This window comes from Pipistrellus kuhlii, unplaced genomic scaffold, assembly GCF_014108245.1.
Source record: "Pipistrellus kuhlii isolate mPipKuh1 unplaced genomic scaffold, mPipKuh1.p scaffold_m20_p_5, whole genome shotgun sequence".
Classification (NCBI taxonomy): Eukaryota; Metazoa; Chordata; class Mammalia; order Chiroptera; family Vespertilionidae; genus Pipistrellus; species Pipistrellus kuhlii.
The window spans coordinates 23,748,424-23,773,090 of NW_023425551.1; the positions used below are offsets into that span (position 1 = coordinate 23,748,424).

Consider the following 24,667-nt stretch of genomic DNA (forward strand, 5'->3'; position numbering starts at 1 on the left):
ATGTTTGGTTCACCTGACTTAGGTAGGTATTCCCTTCTTTCCTTGTTAGTCAAGCTTCCGAGCTGAATGTCATTCAAAATGTGATGGTCCATGTATTTCAATTGAATCATATTGTATCTGTCATTATTTTAAATTCACTGAACTCTTTAAAACTAATTGATTTATAAGCGAGAAGGTGGTGTTTCTCCAGAGACTTCCATTTGCTTTGCAGGTGAGTACTGATATAATGTGGCTATATTTCTTGTAACAGTTGAATAAATAGTCTTAATTCTCATATCAAGTTCAAATGTCAGTGTTACCACTTATTATCTGTGGTCTTAGAGAAGTCACCTAACCTTGAACCTCCATTTTCTTATCTGTAAATAAGAATACCAACCCTGTCTCACAGTATTACGGTGAGGAGCAAATGAGAATTCACAGGAAAAGTGTTTGGGGAACAAGAAAACACTATATAAATGTTAAAGTAATATTTATACAAACAAACCTTCACTAGTGTTTTAGAAAAAGTAGTTTTATAATTAGGATGAGTAGTTTTTATTAACAAGTAAGTATGTGGAAGGGTGGAATATCTTTGCTGGAAAAAAAATTAAGACTGTATTTTACAGAGAAGGCCAAAAGCACAGAGAGGATGAGTGGTGTTGCTATATGCTGTAATGGATGACCTGTGTTGCAAATACAATACCATCTGGCAGATGTGAGAAGAAATCATTTAAATCAACAGTGTGTATAATGAACTACCATCTGATTCCTGTTAATCAAGCCTTACTTTTTTGAACTGTCTTCCCTTGGTTTCCATGACCCTGTTCTCTCCTGCTTCTCTTTCTGGCTTATCATCATCATCTCTTTGGCCCTCAACTATGGAGTTCCCTTGGGATCATCCCTGTACTTCTCTTTCCATGACCTCTTCCCTGGCAGTATCATGCCTTTACATCACTCTCCAAACAAAGCCTGCATCTGTGTCTCTAGCCCTGACCTCCCTCATTTCCATCCTGCTGGCTGGCTGACTCTCTTTCAAACTCAGTATTTCCAAAGCTGAGGTCATTTTTCTTACTAAGATGGCCCTATTTTTTCAAATGCTGCATTTCCATCCACAGCCCTGCCATCTTCTCTGTCCTCAGGCATCCTTCTCTCACTGGCATCATCCAACTCCCTCACATCTAGTCACGCTGTCAATTCTTTGACCATAGTGTCTTCCATTTCCTCTTACCTGTCTATTTCAGGCCTGCAACTTTAGCTTTTTAAATAAAATCCTGTCTTTTTTCCTTTCTGTCACATCAATCTTCCACAGTTCAGGTTCTTCCTCTTTGGTGTTCTTTATTGCTCCCCTTGTTTGGGGAAAAAAGTGCAGATTTTTATTCTGATATAAAATCTTCACCATGATCAAACTGCTTTTTAAATCTGTATATACTCAACTCCAGATGAACAGAGAGGAAGTAATATGAAGTGCAACTCTTTTTTTTTCTTTTCTTTTTTTTGCAGAATTCTGTAATATTTTCCCTTTCTCATGACACTTTGCTAACTTCACTTAATTTATGTACATACTTTTCTCCTTTTCTGGGCTGGACCCATGTATGGTTTCTCTCAATATTCCCACAGAGTTGCACATAGCAGATATTTATTGAATGAATGATTGGTCCTATGATGGAAACTCAATTCTTGTTTGGCCCATACATTCAATAAGAATTTATTGAGCACTTTTCTATGGGTCAGGTACTTTGAGGCATTGAGTCATAGTGGGCCCAGTTTCAGCCTTTTTTTTTTTCTTTTATATTTGAGTTTATTCTTTTTTTTAATTTTTTTAATCCTCACCTGAGGGTATGTTTCCATTGGTTTTAAAGAGAGGAAGGAGAAAGGAAAGAGAGAGAAAGAGAAACATCAGTGTGAAAAACATCAATCAGTTGGCTCCTATTCTCACCCTAACACAAAACCTGGGCATGTGCTCTGTTGAGGAATCGAATCTGCAACCTCTGATGAGGAATGGAATCTGCAACCTGGAGCATCCAGCCTATTGAGCCACCTGGCCAGGGAGAGTTTATTCTTCATTTGACTTTTAAAATACCACTATGGTTAAATATTAAAATTTAAAAATAGCAAGTACTGAACCTATTGTGATTATAATCCTTTACTCATTCACCATTGCATATAAAATGCCAGCAGTATCATTCACTAACCCCACCAGGAGGTCTGACTCTGAACACAACCCCTAGGATGATGTTCCTCATTTTCATAGGCTTCTTCATTGTAATCATACCTCTTTCCTGACTTCAATCAAAGCTGACCAGTTCTAGTTGGTTCATTTCATCAGTCTCTTCTTCCTTCTTCATGGTTAGGAGTTATTCTCTGGCAAAGATTGTTTATGGGAAGAGAGGAAGCCATTCTCAGGAAAGTGTACCTTAAATTCAATGACTAGGCAACGTTTTCCTCATGGTCTCTGATAAATTGGCGTGCCTTCATTGAACATACCTTCCATTCTAGTAGGAACCCCCAAGACATTCCCATTGGATTATTTATGGCTTCATACTAAGGTCTTAACTTTGTACTTAAGTCTAAAGCAAAGCTATCAGGCACTTTGTTCACGAATATATTTATTAAATAATTATAATTATACACTGGTGGCCTGAAAGATATGGAATTTACCTGTTTAATGGTATGAGAAGAAAACACAGGTGAGTTTACAGAGGATCTTTAGAGAAGGAAGTATTGTAGTTGGTGGGAAAGGAAAAAAGAGTGAAAAATATTGAGCTATTGAGGTCTCCAGTTAGTGATTTCTTCTCAGGCAGGCAATTCCTTGAAACTAACATAATGTGCTCTTGGATCCTATACAGATGGCAATCAGGACTTATTTCCCTGTGAAGTCTGTGGAAGACGCTTTGCAGCAGATGTTCTGGTAAACATAAAGACGTTTTGTAGATGTGTTTCATTGGAGTTAAATGAACTGTCAAGTTAGTGAGGAGGCTGCAGTGGCAAAGATTAAAGACAGATGTGGAAGGAAAACAAGGGAAGAGGAGTACACAACCTACGGTTGGCAGGCCCAGAGGACACGGAAGCTGTCCGATGCTGCCCACATTCAAAAGGGCACGTATGAAACCTGGTTCTCTAACTGAAAAGATGCCAGAAGAAATATCTTGGCACAGCTGATTGTCTCTTGAGAGGTTTTGGCTCTTTCTCCTTTTCTATAAGCATCAGAAATCCAAATTTTAAGGCCAAAGCACCAGGGAAATTAGCTAGTCGAGAGGAATGAACATTGAATTTGGAGCATCTGGAAACTTGGCGTTTAGTCTCAAATTTGTCACTAATTCTGACAAGTCCTTTAACCTCCCTCTGTTCCCTGCTTTGCCACGTACAAAGACAGAATCCTCCAATTTCAGGGTTTTAATGTAATTTGAACAAAATGAACATAAAGCCTTTTCCAAGATCTAATTGTTAAGCCAATTTCAAGCTAACTGTACATCTCTTTTTCTGATTGATGCCTGTAAGGTGGACTAAAGCTTGATTTATTTCAAAGTTAGAGGATCAAACAGCTATTATACATTATAAAAAGATTCCCAAGAAAAGGATGATTTTAAAAATTAGGTTTATAATGCAGTTGTTAGTTGGGACATTTAGATCAAGGAGCCTTACATGGAGCTACAAGCATTTGAACTACAAGCCTGACTGCATTTGAGGCAAAAGACTACAAAATGAGGTTTGTAGGTTTTATTTCTCTGGTAAATTAAAAAAAAAAAAAAAAAAAAAAAGTCCCTAGTTGGTTTTGCTCAGTGAATAGAGCATTGGCCTGCGGACCAAAGGGTCTTGGGTTCAATTCCGGTCAAGGGCACCTACCTTGGTTGCAGGCTCCTCCCTGTCCTGGGCCCTGATGGGGCTTGTGCAGGAGGCAACCAATTGATGTGCTTTTCTCACATCTGTCTTTCCCTCTCTAAGGAAATTGGGAAAATATCCTAAGTGAGGATTAACAAAAACAAACGAAGTACTGTTCTTTTAATTAAGTGCAGGTAGAATTTCCTGAATCTAGAAGGAGAGCTCTAGGGCCTCTTGTGCTCTTGTGACCTTGCCTTCTCCAGCCTAGGCCACGCCCCATGGGACAAAGGGGTTTGACACCTAGGAGGTGCCCTTTGAAAAGGGGTCACTAAATGTCAAGCGGATCTCAGGTCCTCTCAAGTTTTACTTCCTATGCCTATCTCTAGGCTACAGAGAGCATCTGATTAACTGATCAGATCTCCCTCCTTTAGTTTCAAATGGTATGGATTGTTTATAGACAGTTGCAGTGATTTTCATAGACCATGTGTTTTGTTGGGTCTGCACACAGCAACTATTGATATGTAAGTGGTAACTCTTATGAGTTACATTTCCACCAATGAAGAGGATTTAGAGGGGAAAGCAAAGATGTTAGTATAATATCTTAGTGGTGCACTAACAGACTATAAAGTCAGTACATGGGCAGAGCTCAATGTGTTAGTTCCCTGAGTTTTGTAACAAATACTGAGGACTACTGGCTAGATTAAAAAATAAATAAATATATATATATATATATATATATATATATGTATATATGTGTGTGTGTGTGTGTGTGTGTGTGTGTGTGAGATAAGATAAGTTTTCCCTGCTGATCATAAATATTTCCAAATATTGTAATATTTATTTGTAATAAATGACTAAACTAATCATGTGGGATGTTTAGGTACAATTCAAGGAAAATGTGTTTACAACTTAAACAGAATTGGTATGTTCTTGATGCATTTGTGTGGTTGTTCCAGTTGTCTTTTGCAGATGTTCTCAACTATTTCTTTGAAACCTCTCCACTCCTATTCAGGAGTTAAGTGGTTATGTAGAAAAGTGGCCCATTTAAGCTCAATTTTGAAATGCTGAGTGGAAAGAGGTGTTTTTCTGAAAAGATTCTATTGGTAGGATGCTACGTTTCCCCTTGCTACATGCACAGAGCTATTTCAAAAGGATGCTAAAACTGAATATTAATGTTGTTGGAACTCAAATTTCCTGTTACATTACTGAATGACTTGTTTTTGAAATTTAGGAACAGTAAAGGCAGGAAACTGAATAAGAAACAATCAACAAAACTTCCTTAGTTAAAATGGCTAAATGGACAGAAATATTGTATTTCAGTTTCAACTACAAAATTTGTCTTTTCAACATTATTTAATACTTAGAACCATTCATACTGCCCAAGTGGTAGAGTTAAATGTGTAAAAACAAATTTGAAATAAGTCTCTCTAGCTGTAGAGACCTTTTATTGACCTTGACCGTTCGAACATAATATGTAGTTATGTGTAACATGGGCGAGGTAAGCCAGATGGATTTGCTCTGCTGTGATTTGAGAGTTGGAGAATGTACTTGGCTCTGAAGGTACAGTAACTCAGTCCCTGTAGTGAGGGCTGCCTGAGTACACTGCAGCATTACAAACTTGGTGATTTGTACATTTAAAAAAAATTAATCCCCACTCTCTCTTTTCTAGGAAAGGCATGGACCAATATGTAAAAAACTCTACAACAAAAAGCGTATGCCTTTCAATTCCTCAAAACAAAGATTACAGGGCACTTACTTTCTCACTGTGAGCGTGGCTGTTCAATCCAAGGTATTATCAGTATCTTCCTTATTGTTCATTATTACATCCTTAAGTACATTAAAGCCTCTTTCTGGCTCTGTGGTTTCATTCTTGCTTGATAGAGCAATGTAAAGTCATGTACATATAATCCACCTTTACTGTTTTCTTTTTAATCATGCTCACTGAGATTTCCAAATGTATTTCAGATACTTTCCAGATGTGACAAAAAAGAATCTTGTTTATACTTTCATTAGAGTAGCATTAAATCTAACAATTAACTTGGAAGAAAGTCACTTTTAAACTTACATTTAAGTATTCCTTTAAGGTTTTATAGTTAGGTTGTTTTTCTGATTATTTTGTGTTTTCCTTCACTACTGTTATTTGTGGATTTTATTACTGCATTTTCCAAACCCATTTTAGTACTCTTGAAAAACAAATTCTGCTTCCCTCTCCAAATCTCACAGTCCTGTTTCCTGTGAATTCAAATCACAGCTGAAAAAAAAAAATTATAATGGAGAGATATATAGTCTAGGCTAGTATATGTTTTTGTTTGTTTGTTTGTAGTCTCAACCAGTGAGGAAAAGTAACTGGAGACAACAACATGAAGACTTTATTACTGCAATTCAATCAGCAAAGCAGTGTGCCCTAGCCATGAAAGAAGGCCGCCCTCTCCCACCACCTCCCCCTGCGTTCATCAACCCAGGTGTGTGGCCAGTTTAGTTTGTTTTTTACATTAACTTAACCAGTTGAGGCTATGCTCAATTTCTGGCCAAATGATGCCTTGCTTCTATTTATTCTAAGATTAACAATAGGAATTAAGTTACATAAAAAATTTTTATCACATAATTTATCTTGTCCTATTTTGTCCTCCCTCCCCCGCCTCAATTCTGCCTAAAGATTCTATGTTTCCTTCTAACTCTATCTCAACATGAGAACACCATTGCAGCCAGTGTCATGGCACTACATAACTCCAGGGGACGCTGTTCACATCATAGTTTGTGAGAACAGAACTGTGTAGAGCAATTTAAGATACATTAGCTCTCCAATGTCAGATACCTACAGCTCTTTTTTTACTTTTTTGAGACAAAATTCCCATAATATAAACTTCATCATTTTAACCATTTTAAGTTTGATAGTTTAGTAGCCTAAAGCTCTTTTACCCTAAACTTTTTAATTTGAAAAATTTCAAATCTACAGAAAAAAAGGAAGGAATAGAATAGTATAGTGATCACTCATATACTTTCCACTGAAGTGATGTATAGCAAGAACCTACAACCAAGGCTACTCTACCCAGCAAAGCTATCATTCAGAATTGCAGGTCAGATAAAGAGCTTCACAGATAAGAAAAAGTTAAAAAAGTTCATCACTGCCAAACTAGTATATGAAATGCTGAAAGGTATTCTTTAAGAAGAGGAAGAAGAAGAAAAAGGTAAAGATAAAAATTATGAACAACAAATACATATCTATCAAGTGAATCTAAAACTCAAGTGAATAAAAAATCTGATGAACAGAATAAACTGTTGAATATAGTAGAATCAGGGACATAGAAAGGGAGTGGACTAACAATTCTTGGGGGAAAGTGGTATAGGAGTGTAGTAAGAGACTGGACAAAAATCATATACCTAGGCATGAGGACAATAGGCAGGGAGTAAGGGCAGAGGGTGGGTGGGAACTGGGTTGAGGGGAGCTATGGGGGGGGGGGGGGAGGAAGAGGAACAATTGCAATAATCTGAACCATAAAGATTTATTTTTTAAAAAGAGAATATATAGATAACTCATAACTCAATAATAAGACAAACAGTCCAAGAGAGAAAGGGCAAGAAGTGTATTTGAACCTATGTGTCAAAAAATAATGAACAATAATTATATGAACAGATATTCAATATTATTTTAATCAGAAAATGCAAATTAAAACCACAATGAAATACCACTACATATCCACTTGAATAGTTAAGACCAACAATACAGTAATGGCTAGATGTGGAATAACTAGAAGTCACACACGCTGCTGATGGGAGTATAAAATAGTACAGCCACTTTGTAGTGTTATTTTCTTAAGCATAGGTCTAACTCTACAGCAACTCCAATTCTAGCTACTTATGAAAAAATCTGAAAACATGTCCTTAACAAATATTTGTTCATCATATTCTTATGTAGCATAAACTGGAAACAACTGAAAATATTCATCAACAAGGGAATAGATAAACAAATTGTGGAATATTTACAAAATGGAACACAATTCAGCAGTAAGAATAGTTTGTCATTACACATGCAGTATCGTGGATGTTCTATTATATGAAACTAGAGGCCCAGTGCACGGATTCATGTACTGGTGGGGTCCCTTGGCGTAGCCTGCAGGGATCAGGCAGAAACCAGCAGTCCGACACTGCCTGTCACTCCTGCCTGCTGCTCCTGTTCATCCCAACCCCATTGTGCCTGCCACCCCAGCCACTCAGTAGGATTGCTGCCACTCCACTGCGGTCTCCGGGCTGAGGTAGCCAGCCATGAACTATGCATCTGGTGCCCATCAGCTGAGTGGTGCTCCTGCTCTGGGAGTGTACTGACCACCAAGGGGTAGCTCCAGTATTGAGCAGCTCCTGTATTTGTGCATCAAAGCAACTGGTCGTTCAGTCACTTAGGCTTTTAGATATAGATATAGATATAGATATAGAAATAGATATAGATATAGATATAGATAGATAGATAGATAGATAGATAGATAGATAGATAGACAGACAGATAGATTATAGCATCTTCAGTGTTGAACATAGATCTTTGGTTGCTTGAGACTGGACTTGGGGGAATATTGACTGAAAGGACATGAGGGAACTTTCTCATGTGATGGAATTGTTCTGTATTTAATTGGGATAGTAGTTATACAAGTGTATATATTTTTCAAAACTCACTGAACTGTACATTTAAAATAAGTGCATTTTATTGCATGTATATTATTTCTCAAAGTTTGTTTTTAAAAGTTAAAAACCCACTCTATATAGTGTGGTGAAGACCTGGGGTGGGGTTAGGGGTGGGCAAGAAGGGGTCAATGGTCAGGGGGACATATGTAATACTTTCAACAACAACGATTAAAAAACAACACTGTGTAATTATGCTATAAAAATTATCTGGAAATGTAAAGTGAACATCTTTACCAGATAATTTTAGTAAGTGCTTCACTCTTGTTGTATATTAATGAAAATGTATTTAGAATATTATGTGTCTAAGATGTTCAGTAAAAAGAGCTATGGCTGTGATTTTGATAATAGTTTGATATTTGATAATATTAACAAGCTTCATATAAGGAAACATCTTTTATGAGAAATACTTTTATTTTAATAGCAGAAGCTATAGGGTTAAACAACTACTTATAGTTCTTTAGTTGAATAAGTGAACTATGTCAGGTGAAACCATGTGAATTTCTGTAATTTTCAAATTGAATTTAAAATGTAAGGATTATTGTTGTTTTTAAATAATCCATTCTCTTTGTAAGGTCTAAGCAAACATGCAGCTTATTTCTCTGCCCTTTACAGTTTCATGCTAATATATGGTGTTATAATTAAATTCTTTCTTGTGGCCTTATTATAATTACATGCACCAAACAAAATGATTATATACAAGAGCATATTTTAATTATTCAGTTATATTGATTGTTTTGGAATTTTATGCCAGCCCATATATTCTCAGGCTTAAATAGGAGAAAAAGTATAGGCCATAACTAGAGTTATATGTAGTCCTACAGGCTCAGTGCACAAAATTCGTGCACTGGTAGGCTCCCTAGCAGCTTCCAGCTTCTGGCCTGGGTCTCCCTCCCTTCCCCTGGCCGGCCCTACCCCCTGGTCAAACTCCCAGATTAACTTTGAGTCGAGGGGACAATTTGCATACTATGCTTTTATTATATAGGATTGCCCACATGTACGAGTGTGCAATTAATTTTCTTTTTTTCAGCATGATTCTATATTTCATGACTCAGTTTTTGGGACATGTATATATTTATTCTAATTCTTACTGAGATAAGTGAGTCCAGCAATCATTCAGCTTTCTGGAATGTCGTAAGAGTTTATGGGAACAATGATTTTGAATATTTATAATTGGAATTTTCTGTGAGGCCTGGGACATTTGGTCACCATTGTTGCAGGGCTATATATACATGGGCAATTAACAAATTGCCCATGTCTATATAGATGTTCAGTAGAAATTAACAAAATGCTTGCTTTTAAAAAAACATCTTTATTGTTGAAAGTATTACATATATCCCTTTCCCCCAATCTTCCCCCGGCCATGCTTGCATTTTTAAATGATGCATGCTTTTCTACTTTCACTTCTTTTTAATGAGATGTGACCATCCTCCCCAGAGTCCTCATAAGAGTCCCTTTGTAGTCAGACTTTTAAAACTATCATCTATGGAGAGAAACAGCCCATAGGGACTTTTATGTCATTGTGGTCCATAGAGGAAGAGGTGACTCAGGCTGAGAGAAGAGCATGTAGCTCAGTCATACTGTGTCCAGATTATTGTTGCTGAAAAGTACGTTCCCATTCTCAGAGTGGCTGAAGTTTCCTTTCACTGCCCCCTAAGCCAGGGCTTCATGTTCCAGCTGTGGGCTCCTGGAGGACCCTGAGCTGCCTTCGTCCACAGCTTACCACATGGAATGGCAATGGTCTGCTTCTTTGCCTTGTCCTCTAGTCCTATCTGAAGTTTTGTTGGCCACAAAATACAAACTGTACTGTCTCTGTGATGGCATCTAGTGCCAAACACACACAAGGGCAGCAATGAATGAATGAACAAGTGGGATTAAGGAATCAGTCATCGTCATAATCATTGTCTTTGCCTGAACTCAGCCGGGGCTGAGGGATAGCAGCATTTTCTGATAGAAGCTTTGACTTTCCAGCTGCTAAAACTGAAGAAACAAGAGCTGAGCTCCACGTGGTTCTCTACACCAGTGTGAGTTCTGCATAATAATGGCACTTGGTATTTTACTTTTTCTAAGCAGTTTCACTCTTGTTGGGTCGTTGGAGACACAACCTTGCTGGGCCTGTTTCTTTAGAATAATGGTAAGTTCTACTACGCCCACTGTGCAGAGTCCTTGTGTTGATTATTTTAGTTACCTTTCACAACGACCCGGATGGAGGAGGTGATATGTAGGTCCTGGAGAAATTGAAGCTTAACGAGGTTGAGTAACTTGCTGGAGTTCACACACATAGCAGGTGAAGAGCTGGGCCGGAACCGGCCGGGCAGGTGTCGGAGCCTTCATCATTTCCCAATGCTGCCCTATTTTATTTTTTTCAAGGAATTTATCACTGTGGGAAAGCTTTGTTTCTATAGTGGAATGCCTAGTCCTTGATTACGCACACACCGTATCACCTGGCACAGAATATGTATTCTATATCTATTGAATGAATCTTCCAGGGTGTGAAATAAAAGGTTAGGATAAGTGCTAATGTTTTATTTCCTTTTAATTTCTTTGAGTTTTTATATTTTATGAGTATTCACTTTAAGAAATGATTTGTTAAAATAGCTCCCCAAATGCTTTAGAAGTTGCCTTCAAAGATTCCTAACTTTGAAGACATCACTGTCTTAATTATCCCTCCCCACATGTAGGAATTTTGACTAACCCAAACCTGCACGTAGAGCTAAAGGTTGGTGCTATCTCAGATCCTTCTAGGGAGTTGGAGGAGCAGGGGGAGAAGCTTTCTCTCATGTTGCTTATATCCATTTTATCTTCCCTTAGGGCAGTGTTTCCCAAACTTTTGACATATGTGTACCCCTTCTATAATTTTCGTAATGCTGAGTACCCCTCATACTCATGAGGACGTAGAATTAGGTGCAGCTAAGCATGGTGCAGTGCATATCTCCACCAAACTCCGGTGCAACCATCAAACTCTTCCCATATCCCTGGGAGTATGTGTACCACACTTTGGGAAACACTGCCTTAGGGAAAGGTACCTGCAATAAAACCCAGCATCTTTCTCTCTGCTTGCTCTAGGGAGAGATAGACTCCAATCTGGCTTTGCTAGGAGCATCTCCACACTCTAAGAAGATCTTGGATCTTTCTCACTTCCTATTTCTCTCCTTGTCTAATAACTGCAAATGAGAGCCAGGTTCTGATGACTGGGTATCCACAAAACTTAGTGCCACAGAGCTTCCTCCTCCTCCTCCTCTTCCGTCTACCTCCTTCTCCTACTCCTCTTTTCTTCTTTCTCTTCCTTTTCCTTCTTCCTCCTCTTCCTCTTCTTTTCTTATTGAATTTATTCAATGTGACATTGGTTAGTAAAATTATGTAGGTTTCAGGTGTACAATTCTATAATATATCATCTGTATGTTATCCTATGTGTTCACCATCACCATTTATCCCTCCTCCCCCTATCCACCTGTCTGGGACAGTCTAACACTAAAAGTTTAAGCTGTTTCCAGAGCCACTTTCTAGTCACCCCTCCTTTTTTCTTTTTTTTCTGAATCTCCACCCTTTTTTAAATTTTACTACCTTCTCCTTGAACGTATTATTTTTTTCCTCACTTTGGAGTTTAGTGAAAACCCCTCCCACTGCAGAGCAGTGTCTTTCTACCAGTGACACTGACTTCAAACCCCATCCCAAAGCCCACATTCCTATCTCCCTCTGTGGCCCCATAAACTCACGTATGTATTTCTGCCACACCCAGTACCACAACCTGAGCTTTTATGCCCTTTCAAATCACCAATGCTAACATTCTATGATTCCATGACTACTTTTTGACTGAAGATCCACTAAATAATCCATTGAATTGGGAAGTTCCTAAGTATATAGTTCATGTAAACATTTCAAGGGAACACTCTTCATGGAAGTAATTGCTCAAGTATAATAGAATAGTCCCCTCCACTGTCCTTCGTTTGAGCCTTTGCATGTCTCCCACCGGAATTGGCAATCTCCTCAGTGGGCTCCAGGATCTTTTTCTTCCATGATGGAGCAGGGGCATATCCTGTTTATTTCCTTCCCTATAGTCCATTTCGGAGTTATTTTTGAAACGCTAATTGCCTTTTGTTGTTATCCTTACATTCAGATTACATTCAGTGCCCGTATTGTCTGAGGAGGTTTAATGAAAATGCAGCCAACCGGCATATTAATTTCTGCAAGGAACAGCCTTCTCGCCGAGTCTTTGATGCAGCCAAACTGGAGTCCAAAGTGCAGGTAAGCCTCTCTCCAGATGCCCTCGCAGGCCTTGGGCCAGCAGGTGGTCTTGTGGGGAACCTGCTATCCATCCTGAGAAGTGTGAGCATCACCATAGCCGGTCACAGTCACCCATCGTCATGGGAGCAGGCTCCTTCTGCCTTCCCAGCTTACCACCGGGAAGGTCCTCCGGGTGCTGTAGGAACAAAATATTTCCATAGTGTTTGCAGCTTCTTAGAATGAAGACCTGAATATATAAGTGGTATTTCTGTAGAATTATAGTAAGGCTCTGTGTCCAACGATGGTTACCAGCCTTCACCACCCCGAATAGAGTTGTGACCCTCAAATGAAGCTGGCCTGCATGGGGAAGCCGCCACAGGGGATGGGTCCCTAGGCTGTGTCTTTTGCTCTGTAGAGGCAGGTGTTTTAAAAGCCACAGAATCAGCAAGTAAGAAAAATGGGAGCAATTGTTATAAATAGATACAAATAAGATGACAACAGGGAACAATAGATGGATAGAAACAGAACCGGAGCCAGCAGGAACATCGCTTACCGTGGAGCATGAAAACTGTCCGTTGTTCTAGTAAACATGGTTCAGACATCAAGAAAAGATGAAATTGGTCTGAAGACTTGGGAGTAGGAAATATGTTTAGAAAGATTTCCACGAAATGCAGTTCCTCATGGGGATGGGGTCCTCTCCAGCCACAACTCACTCCCGCTGTGGGCTCACTCCATCTGCACATGCATTTGGCAGTCCTGAACATCTCCTCTGACCCGGGCACTGCTTGGTGCTGGCTGCCTGGGAGGGAGAGGACTAGAAAGCAATGCTGTAGGCAGCGTGGTAGCTGACATCTGTAAGGGCTTGGCGCTGAGGAAGAGGGCACTGGGATCCAGGGACGGCTTCAAAGAGTTGCAGACATTTCCCCTCTCGGGTCCAGCTTGTGGCCTGAGGAGCCCAGCGTGTTAAAGGTGCCACTGAGAGAGAGGCAGGATGGACCAGGCCAGGCAGGCGTCGGATGTAGAAGGGCTTGGAGACAAGCTGGTTCAGAGAGGAGGGAAAGGGGGATTGCGTGGAGAGGGGCCCTAAAGGCCAAGGCCTGCCAGCCGAGGGCCTGGCAGCAGGGATTGTAAGGCCCTCAGGGGCCCAGGAAGTTCTCTTTCCGCCTCCTGTCACCTCTTTCCATGATGCTCCTGCTTTCTCTTCTCCCAAACTTTCTGGGCCTTCTGTCTACTTGTCTGTGATCAGCCCATGTGTCACTCTGTGGGCTGTGCTGACTGGTTGAACAGCATAGACTGAAGTGACATGGGATTGGTTTTTTTTTGAAAGATTCCCCTTGTACTTAGTGTTCGAGATGGATTGGCAGGAGGACAGTGACAAGCCATACCAACGGGGAAAGAGTTATGGGCTGGAATGAGAGGACTAATGGAGGATGGGGGAAATTTTAAGAAATAACTGATGGGACTGAGAAGACAGTTGGATATAGTGGGGGAAAGGGTCAGGGTGGACAAGAAGGTTTTCAGCTCCAAAGCTTGGGCAGATAATAACACTGCACATCTAGATAAAGGGACACAGGAGGGAGGGGATGGGTGTGTTGGTGGAGCAGCAGGCAGGGTGATTATGGTAAATATAGTTGGAGAGATTCAACCTTTGCCCCTGAAATAGTATGGGAGACAGTGCAATGAAGAAAGAGCCCAGATTCTGCAATCAGCAGCCAGGGTTTGAATCTCAGCCTTGTAACTGACTCTCTGCAGCAAATGTGGTCAAGTTACTTAAATTCTCACTTTCATCTGTACCTTGCCGGCTTGTTGGGAGGATAATAGATAATAAAGCGAAGCGCCTTCCTGTAGGGGTCCCTGGCTTTCCTCATTCCCTGTCACCCCACCCCACTGACCCTTTCTGTGGGTGGAAAAGTCACCCCGATTTTGAGGGGATATGACTGCTCTGGCTTGAATTCAACTTAGTTTTGGAAGAGTTTTCTCAGTATAACTCTACCTCCTCTTTCTCAAGCACAAAGGGTGGAGTACATTTCTTCGAATGGTTCTTCTGGCCAGTTCCCTAAGTGAGTCGGGGTTTAGTGGGGCCAAAGGGAGCTCTGGGAAGCAGCAACGGAAGTGCTTTTTATTCCTGAAGGAGGCCAGCTGGCCGTCCGGCCTGGAACCAGGGACTTGGCCCTGGTCCCCGCCTTGTTTTCCAGAGCTAAGTGGTGATTGGGAGCACAGAAGACAAACTGCTTGCTTTCTGAGTCAACTCGCTGTGAGTGTGTTGAACAGCAGGGCTTGTGTCCCCGCCAGCTCCTCCACGCTGGGGCCTGCCTCGGGGGGAAGTGCATTCAGAATTGGGACAGAAAGGGAGGGGCCCCGCTCCGTTCCGAAGGGCTGTGAACAGAACCGCTGAAATGTGTTTCTATTTTAAATAAAATCAACTTTACAAAAGTGCTATACCCTCTGAAAATAGCTCTGTTTGTTTGGATGGGGATGAATTGCCGGCTATAATCTCAGAGCTAGCCTTGCCCAAGTGAGAATTCTCACTTGACAAACAGGTTATCTTTGTGTTGTTTCCATGGCGATGTTGGGGGTGGGGGGATCGGTCAGGGGGTAGCAGGGCGCCACCAAGGAACCTTTTAGGTCCCTACTCTGCATTCATGTGCCTCTTCTCCTGCGGCTCAGCGGGGAGGGCTGTGGGGCAGGGGTGCTGGATTCCATGTTTAAAACATTCGCTGCCTGCCAATGTCTGTTTTTCTTCTCTGGTCGTGTATTTAAAAACAAAAGCATCTTCAAGTGTAATGAAAAGCTGAAATGTTCCATTACTATCCTTACTGACATGAAGCGATGTCCTCTGACTCCATACAACTCATTTCACAGGATTAACTTCGAAATCCCCCCAAACGTGCTATTATGGAATGGAAGCTCCTGCACCCTGTCATGGCTCTGAGCACCAGCAGGGAGGTTAGGATCCAGGCCACCTAAGGTGCAGGGTGCACGTGCCCCCGTCCCTGGGTGCAGCTGGCCCCAGGGTGACTCCGCTCCCAGGTGGCTGAGTGGAAAACTTTCCTCCTGTGTGCTGCCTGAGGTTACAGATCTGCCTCCTCTCTCGGTAGGGAAGGGGTCAGACAAGTTCAAGAAAAGAACCGACTGTCACCAGTGCCGTGGGAGCTCTGCTGCAGAACAGGGCCCTTGAGGCCACGAAAGGGGCCCCGGCCAAGCCAGGTAAGTCAGAGTGAGCATCTCAACCATCGCGCGCCAGTGTCAGAGGCCACCACCGTGGGCTTTGGGGTTCGTGGGCTGCCGGCAAAAGCTGTGATATCCAGTGTTGCGTTTTGATATAAAGACACATGGGTTTATTTGAGGAAAAAGCTTATTTGCTGAGAGGGCACAATTCCTAATTTATCAGGTTTGGGTAACTCTGACAACATCTAGAGTCAGATCCGATTACAGCAGCAGGGTCTACAACCATCATTCCCTGGCTATTAAAATTGAGAAGAGATGAAGAATGGGAGGTAACAGCTTATCAGATGTGATGAAAAGAAGAGAAAACAATCTCCGAGAGAGATCTGTTACTCCCATGTTCATGACAGCATTTTTCAAATAGCCAAGATACAGAAGCAACCTATTGAGGAATGAATAGATAAAGACTGGGTGCATAATTTACACAATGAAGTACTACTCAGCCATAAAAAAGAAGGAGGTCCTGCCATCTGGGACAACATGGATGGACATTGAGGATATTATGCCAAGTCAAACTCAAATCTAGAGAACCTCATAATGGTTGCTAGGGGTAGGGGTGGGTGGGAGAATGGGGAGATGTTGGTCGAAGGATACCATATTGCAGTTATAAGATGAATATAGAAACCATGTACCAGAGTTCACCATACTGTATCACTTAATTGGAAGTTGCCAAGAGAGCAAATCTTAAATGTTCTCACCACCACACACACAGCAGTTAACTTACGTGAGGTGATGGATGTTAATTAACTTCCTTGTGGTGATCAATTCACAATATGTTCATAATCAAATCTTCACTTTGTGCACCTTGAGCTCATATCATATCCCATTCAGTGATAGTCAAAAAAAGCTGGAAAAAAAGAAAAGAAAAAGGGAAGGGTTTCCTGCCTAGAACAAAATGTCTGCAGAGTAAGAGAGCCATAGCCCCACTGCAGTACTGACTTACGTGCTAGACCCATTTCATTTAATCCTCACAACAGTCCTCCCAGTGTTTTCCTCTTCGGAAGCTGGGAGGCAGGTTATTTGTTTAAGCACACAACTGGTAGCAGCAGAGCTGAGTTAAATCTCTCCTGCGGTCTCTCTCTCCGTTGAGCTGCATTAATAAATGTGGCATTCTTCTTTATTAATGATCAGCATGCACTGTGCAGGCAAGATGAATCCATTCATGGCCATATGGCACCTCTGGCCAGGCATCTAATTTTGCAGGTAATAATAAGAACCAAAGTCAGAAATGCCAGTCTCATAGTTCATACACAGCACAGGAAAGTTTATTGTTAGTTTTTAAATTCCTCATGAATTGCTTACCATGGGCTAAGAATTGAATGAATATTTAAAAATTTCCCTCTAGCCCCATAAATCCAAGTCAGTAGTTTTTTTCCTAATCTGTGAAAATTTAATAATGCGTTAGATTTTAGTATTCACACACACCCACCCATCCCTCCATCACCCCCGTACACACATGCACACACACATATCAAATTATGTATATATTCGTTGGTAAAACTTACACTAATAAGCTTTTTATTTAAAGTATAATGATTAATGTCCTTCAGAAAAGGCAGTTTCTGTATATTATGGATGGTTTTCTTATTTTTTCCAAGAATATGTTATAATGTTCCCTTTCCAGTAAAAAGCACTCCTTTGAGTTTGAGGTCAAACCTTATTTGCCAAGAGGGAATATTTCTTAATTCATCAGGATTAGGGAACTCTGACAACATGCAAAGTCGAGTCCAAGTACAGCAACAGAGTCTCAGGCCTCTATTCCCTAGTCTAGTAAACTTGGAAAGAGGTTTGGAAACGGGAGAGGACAGCATGTCAGGTGCAGTGTTGAAAATAAGAAAAGTGTTTCCTTGCTTGAACTAAGTAATTTTTTAAAAATCAGCAGAATGCCTAAGTGAGAATTCAGAAATCCTGTGTCTCAGTACAGTAAGAAGAACATTATAAAGACACCATTCCACTACATTAGGAAATAGATTGGTAGGCCAGTAGATGTAAGCAAAATGGAATTGCATTTGCTTTTCACTAGGTAATGGCCATTTATAGCCATGGTGGTATTGCTAAGGAAAAGGCAGAGTTTTTAACATGGCCCGCACTGGGTTCTCTGCCACCACCTGCCCTCACCACCATCATTTCCTGTGGCTTCAGCCCCTGTGGCTTCTGTGGTGTTCCTTGAGCTCATAGGCCTGCACATTCCCAGTCCAGGCCTTTGCACTGGCCGTTCCTTCTGCTGAAAACCCAAACCCTCCCTCACTAATTTGCACTGTTCACCCCTCACTCCCTTCAGTTTTTTGCTGAGTGTCATCCTCAAATGAGGCCCCCCAACCTCTACATTTAAAATTAATTTCTCCACAATTTCCTCTGAAGACAGGGATCTGTCTGTTTTTTATTATAGTGCTACATATCTACCTGTTAGAATTTTTCATGGCATATGTGAGGTGCTCAACAAATATCGTACTTTTTGAATGAAATGTATGGTAAAATGTTGATATCTTGATTCTGTAATTTCCCTCTTAAGTTATTGGCCTATGTATATAATTGTCATGTTAATTAGCTTTATGAGAAAGCATTTTGCATTTCTTATCCCTGCCCTAAGACTTTGCATATTACTGTTTTATTAGATAGGATAGAAGCCTGGTGCATGGGGGGGGGGGGGGGCTGGCTGGTTTGCCCTGAAGGGTGTTCCGGATCAGGGTGTGGGTTTCCTTGGGGTGTGGGGTGGCCTGGGTGAGGGGCCTGTGGTGGTTTTCAGGCCAGCTATCTCCCCCACTTCCCCTCCCTCGGCCCTTGTATCTGGGATTTATTTATCTTCTATAATTGAAATTTTGTAGCCTTGAGTAGAGGCCAGGGCAGGCCAAGGGGGTGGGGGGAACGAAGCTTGGCCTCCTCCATCCGGGGGAAACTCAAACCTCCTGCTCACTCCGTGGCTATAGCCATTTTTGTTGGGATTTATTTATCTTCTATAATTGAAATTTTATAGCCTTGGGTGGAGGCCAAGGCCAGCCAGAGTGTGTGGGAAGCTTAGCTTCCCCTATTGCCAGAGAAACACAAGCCTTCTGCTCGCTCTGTGGCCATAGCCATCTTGGTTGGGTTAATTTGCATACCTGCTCCTGATTGGCTGGTGGGCATGGCTTGTGGGCATAGCGGAGATATGGTCAGTTTGCATGTTTCTTTTTTAGTAGTGTATGTAATCCTCAGGAATACATATGAGAATGATTGGATCAGGGTGAATTTGTTAATATGGGTGCACTGGCCAGAGATTGTGTATTCAGAATTTTAACTTGAACAACGGGCAATGGTTTGAACAGTTTGCCATGATGTTTGATTTTTTTTTTACCTGTGCCAAAGATAGGTGGACTTAAGACGCTTTTTCAGCCAAAACCAGTTTGGCTCAGTGATAGAGCATCAGTATGTGGACTGAAAGGTCCCAGGTTCAATTCCGGTCAAGGGCATGTACCTGGGTTGCGGGCACATCCCCAGTAGGGGGTGTGCAAGAGGCAGCTGGTCGATGTTTCTCTATCATCGATGTTTCTAGCTCTCTATCTCTCTCCCTTCCTCTCTGTAAAAAATCAATAAAACATATTTTTTTAAAAAAGACACCTTTTCAATTTAATTTCTTGTTTTCCCCCCCATGGCCTCACATCCATTCAGAGCTTCTGGAAAGGAAGCAGAAGTATATTGACGGGTAGAGTGGGGTCGATTCTCAAAAATGTTTAAGTCTTGGAGAAAAGCACTGAGTGCCTTTGCTGATGTCAACAGACCTGTGTGTGAATCAGATTCACATCTACTATCCATTGTATTTGTTCTGGTCAGTATTCATCTATTTGTAATATGAGGGTCTTTTAAAAATTGTTGTTGTTGAGCTTTGCTATATCTAGATTGCCAATCAGTCATTTAGGCCACTTGTTGTCACTTGCTTTCCACATAATCCTATTATCTTTTCATCTAGTTTGTAGTTAATCCCTTAAAACTTTGGTTTTCATTCTTCAACTCTCTTGAGTAAAATATGTATTTCGTATCTCCCATGTATAGCATTTTGTTCTAAATTCACAGTCGGGAGATATGTGTGTGTAAGTCTTAATCCTTATCCATCCTAGAGTCTTATGAGAAGATATTCGTGTGCAGGAGAATCTAATACAAAGGAGCATGTGATGTTATATGAAGTTGGTACACATGCCAGGGATGTTTAAAAAGATTCATTGAATACATAATTAGTATGCATGGTTGTTTCTTGTGTTTGTGGGTTCTTAAGAGGGGTAGCAGTCAATATTTAACAGTGGGATATAAACTAACACTTAACAATGGGATACAAAGCTCCTGAGGAAATGCAAGAACAAGATCAGCTTTGCCCAGGAGGCTTTATGGAGGAGACTGCGTCTGAGAGAGGAAGTCTGTGAAGGTGGCAGCCTTAAGAGGAGCCTTTAGGATGAGCTAGATTTTTACCAGTGGAGAAAAGTTGCAAAGAGATTAAACAAAGAAGTGAAAATGAGAATGCAGAGGACAAACTGTGGAAACAACTGGCCCATCAAAACATAGAAGAGAGTAGGGATGTGAATAGAAGTTAAAGTTGGGGTGGAAGGCTGGCCCTAGTGCAGGGAGGGCTGTAATTGCGGGGTCAGGCGCCCAGGCTGTGTGTGATCCAGGCTGCCACTGTAAGTTAGGCAGTTCGGGTGACCTAGGGACTTTTCATTTCTAGCCACTTAAGTTAGCGTGCAAAAATTTCTTTTGAGAAAGAGCATTTTAAAAAATTATCATGTTAAATATTAATGCTTACTGTAAAAAATATTGGAAAATGGAGAAACAATATGAAGAAAAAAAATCATCCAAAATTGCACACTCTGACATATTGACCATTGTTGACATCTATAAGTTTTCAATTTTTTTTTCTTGTTTTCCTTTTATCAAAATTAGGATCATAGTCCATGTATATACATTCTGATTTTTTTTTTCCACTAACAAATTTTGAACATTTCCCTATGGCAAAAGAATTTCTTTTCTTCTTAAGATTTTAAATTTATTTGATTTGCATGTGAGAGAGATTCACCAAAACTTTGTTCATTTGGCTAGCAGTATGCTTTTTTGTGCCTGCAACACTTAGATTCTGATATACAAAATTGTAGTAGCATATTGATAATTCAAACTTGAGACCTAAATAGTACATTCTTTTTACCCTGTGCAGAATAAATTCTATCTTTATAAAACAGTATTTGTAATATTAAAATTCATATTGTCCATATGGTTTTGTGATCAAGTTACTAAAATGTTTTGTCACTGTGAATCATTTGGGTTAGTACAAATATGACAGGATTGTTAAAAGCTGCCTATAAATATATAACACTATTGCTGATTTTTAAAGTGTGGGAAAGGATTATATTAAAAGAAGTTTATTTCTCATGTTAGAAATGAGCAAATTTTGTAAAATAAAACTGAAAGCTTCTTGATCACAACTGTTAACTACTAGCCTGAGACAGATTTTTATTCTTTTACATTTGTCTGAAACTTTTTGTATCACAAAAAGTTAACCACTAATCGGATGAAGATTTATGAAGCTGTAAATATTCCAACATAGCCTCTTCTATGCCAAACATTTAAAATGTCCAAAACCAAACTATATATTAAACAGAACATAAATAAGACCATAAATAAATAAGTGAAGAGAAGAATTTCTTTAAAAACAAGAGTATCACATCACAATTATACTGTGTAATTTATTTAGCTGTTTTCCTGGTGGTGAGCAGCTCAATTGTGTCTACTTCTTTGCTATACTAAATAACTCCCTTCTTCATGGACAATAGGCCACACTTAATTCTTCCCTCTTCTAGGCACTTTGTATATTAATCCTCATTTAATCCTCAAAAGAGGATAAATGTACTGTTCATATCCCTAGCTTATAGATGAGAGAGGTAAAGCAATTTGCACAAATAATTCAATAGAAAATAGTAGAGCCAACCAAATCTTTGTATGCTTTGGGAAAATTAAGTCAAAAATATATAGACACTAAGGAGTTAGTAAAATATATATTATTCTAGTAGTCCTGTGCACGAATCTGTGCACCGTAGCTCACTGCTGCCCTCCTGTAGCTCCCCCCATCCCACTCCCCTCATAGCTTGCTGCCTGCCCCCTCCTGTAGCTCTCCACTGCCCACTTGTAGCTCACAGCCCACCCTCCTGCTGATCTGTGATCTGGTTGTTATGTGGTCGGTCTTTACACGGTGTAATGGATAATTAGCATATTCCTCTCTCATTATATAGGCTATTGTATATGTATATATATATAATATTGTGTGTATATATATATATATATATATATATATATATATATATTTATGTATAATTGTTTTAGAAAATGGTCTAGCTCTTCCTTTATTCCACAGAGTCTAAACTTCAGATGGGAAATGGGTTTATAGCCTAGTCAGCAAGTATCTACTGGTGGCTGCTTTTTCAAGGGTTTTGATGTAAGAACAACTGATTTGCTGGAAGGCACCTCTGAGCATCAGCTTCTCCAGTGTCTTTATACAGGGAGTCTGAGACCACCATGAAATGTAGTTCTGGGCCCCAGAGCTGTGCTGCTTCATGTATTTAGTGAATTGCATTTTGTAACTTTGCTGGGTGGGCTCTGCTTTTTTTCTGGACCCAGTGGGTTTGATCAAGTCAAGCATCTTCCCTGCATCACCACCCCCTCCTTAAGTAGCTCCATTGTTTAGCAAATGCAGCGAGTGTCAGAGGGTCCCTGCAGATCCATTGGAAGGAGTAAAACTTGCAGATCTTTGGGTAAAATGAACACTAAAGCTCTTTCTATTCCTACATCTTCTGAGTCCTTTGATAGTTTGATTCACAGTTTCCTTGCTTGGGTTGTTTAGTTACTCCCCCTTCATAAAACACTCCAGGCATGTAGACAAGAGGGGACTTATTCCTTTTTACAAAAAATGTTTTCTCTGAGAATCCTGCCCCATACCATGTGGTCTAAGACAGACTATGGTATGCCTGTAACCATAAACTCCTACCTCTGCATACCTAACAGCTGCTTGACACAAAGGAAAATAGTCCTGTTTGTGAAGCAAGTCCACCGCTATGGAAAAAACCAGGGTTGGGACAGGCACCTCATGCTTCCATAAGGCTGGCATGAGAGCAGATAAAGAATTGTGAGGGCATGGACTGCTCGGGATCCATTCTGAGACTCAGAGCAGTGGTGTGGAGAGGTATTGAGTCAGGGTGCCAGCTGAGGTGGCAGTCCAAAGGGCCCATCCATGGGTAAGTGGAGGGTAGGGGAGAGAGAGACTATCCTGGGACAGTCCCTGTTTTTTCTTATTATCTGGCCCAGGATAGAGATAGAATATTTGTCTATAGCTACAGAAGAAAACAAAACGGGATAGACTTTGATCCAATGGGAGGATTTCACAATCCCTTCCCTTCCTTCCTTCCTTCCTTCCTTCCTTCCTTCCTTCCTTCCTTCCTTCCTTCCTTCCTTCCTTCCTTCCTTCTTTCCTTCCTTCCTTCCTCCTCCCTCCCTCCCTCCCTCCCTCCCTCCCTCCCTCCCTCCCTCCCTCCTTTCTTTCTTCTTCTTTCTTTCTTTCTTTCTTTCTTTCTTTTCTTTCTTTCTTTCTTTCTTTCTTTCTTTCTTCTTTCTTTCTTTCTTTCTTTCTTTCTTTCTTTCTTGCTGTTTGCTTTTACATAATAACAAATCTGTTTATGTCTGTAAAGGATTAGTGGCGGACCCTGCTTCTGGATCAAAACTCAAACAAGGATTTACTAAATCTTCTAAAAAAGATTAAGCCCTAGAGGCCAGGTAAGAACAAACACTTCTAATCCAGGCGTTGGTGATCATCTCACATGCCAGGTACAGGGAATGAATGAGCCCTTAAGGGCAGAACCCCCTAGCAGGCAAACCCAAAAGAAATATGAGCGAGGCTAGGTTAATAAAATAGGCTCTAGATACTTTTTGTTAAACTTCAAGTTGGAAAAGGATATTCTATTTAATTTTTTTTAAAATATATTTTATTTGATTTTTTTACAGAGAGGAAGGAAGAGAGATAGAGAGCTAGAAATGTCGATGAGAGAGAAACATTGACCAGCTGCCTCTTGCACACTCCTTACCGGGGATGTGCCCGCAACCAATGCACATGCCCTTGACCGGAATCGAACCTGGGACCTTTCAGTCTGCAGACCGACGCTCTACCACTGGAGCCAAACCGGTTTAGGCACTCCATTTGATTGTTGACTTAATAGGAAAGGGGAATGGGTTCTTCATTTGACCTGGAAGGCTACTGCCCGGTCCCTTTTTCTAAACACATTGCCCCCCTAGAAGCACAGTTCCTGAGATTGACACGGAGTAGAATTGGTATGAAGTTAGGGACATTTTTCATTTTGTGAATTGTTTGTTGGAAACATTTAAACATGTGGAGAAGCTTACATGAAGTATTTAACATTCTCAGTGTGACAACAACCACGTTTTAGTAAATGCCTTTTCTTTCTGTGTTTAGACAGGCTCCCTAGAGCTCATCAGCCTGGACAGCTGTGAGCCTAAAATGCCACCTGAAAGGAAGAAGCAGATGTCTGCTTCAACGCCTGATTCCTCTCGAGACATCATGTAGGACATGTAAAACTAGTGTCAAATTTTCTTACTTCCTCCCTTCAAAATATTCAAAACCAAATCATTAAACAAGGCATTCATCTGTATGATAATGCTTGATTCGAAGATTCACTTGCAGCAGCATGTTTTTTTTTTGTTTGTTTGCTTGTTTGTTTTTCTTATGGGA

The 24,667-nt window shown here is 40.6% G+C and overlaps 1 protein-coding gene across 1 annotated transcript; it reads left to right on the forward strand.

The window, feature by feature from the left end:
• ZC2HC1B (zinc finger C2HC-type containing 1B) lies at positions 1-24,615 on the forward strand. The gene is made up of 8 exons (XM_036414354.1): positions 1-22; positions 2,826-2,887; positions 5,468-5,587; positions 6,122-6,260; positions 12,587-12,714; positions 15,792-15,900; positions 23,613-23,697; positions 24,392-24,615. Exons 1-7 carry the CDS (start codon positions 1-3, stop codon positions 23,681-23,683), a joined length of 651 nt encoding a protein of 216 aa, XP_036270247.1. The 3' UTR covers positions 23,684-23,697; positions 24,392-24,615.
• The last annotated feature ends 52 nt before the right edge of the window (positions 24,616-24,667 follow it).

Excerpts from the sequence above, each read along its gene's own strand:
- ZC2HC1B (XM_036414354.1), top strand. The coding sequence starts at position 1 with ATGTTTGGTTCACCTGACTTAG. Across the intron at positions 23-2,825 it reads GTTTGGTTCACCTGACTTAG|ATGGCAATCAGGACTTATTT; the intron begins GTAGGTATTCCC and ends GATCCTATACAG. Across the intron at positions 6,261-12,586 it reads CCCTGCGTTCATCAACCCAG|ATTACATTCAGTGCCCGTAT; the intron begins GTGTGTGGCCAG and ends CCTTACATTCAG.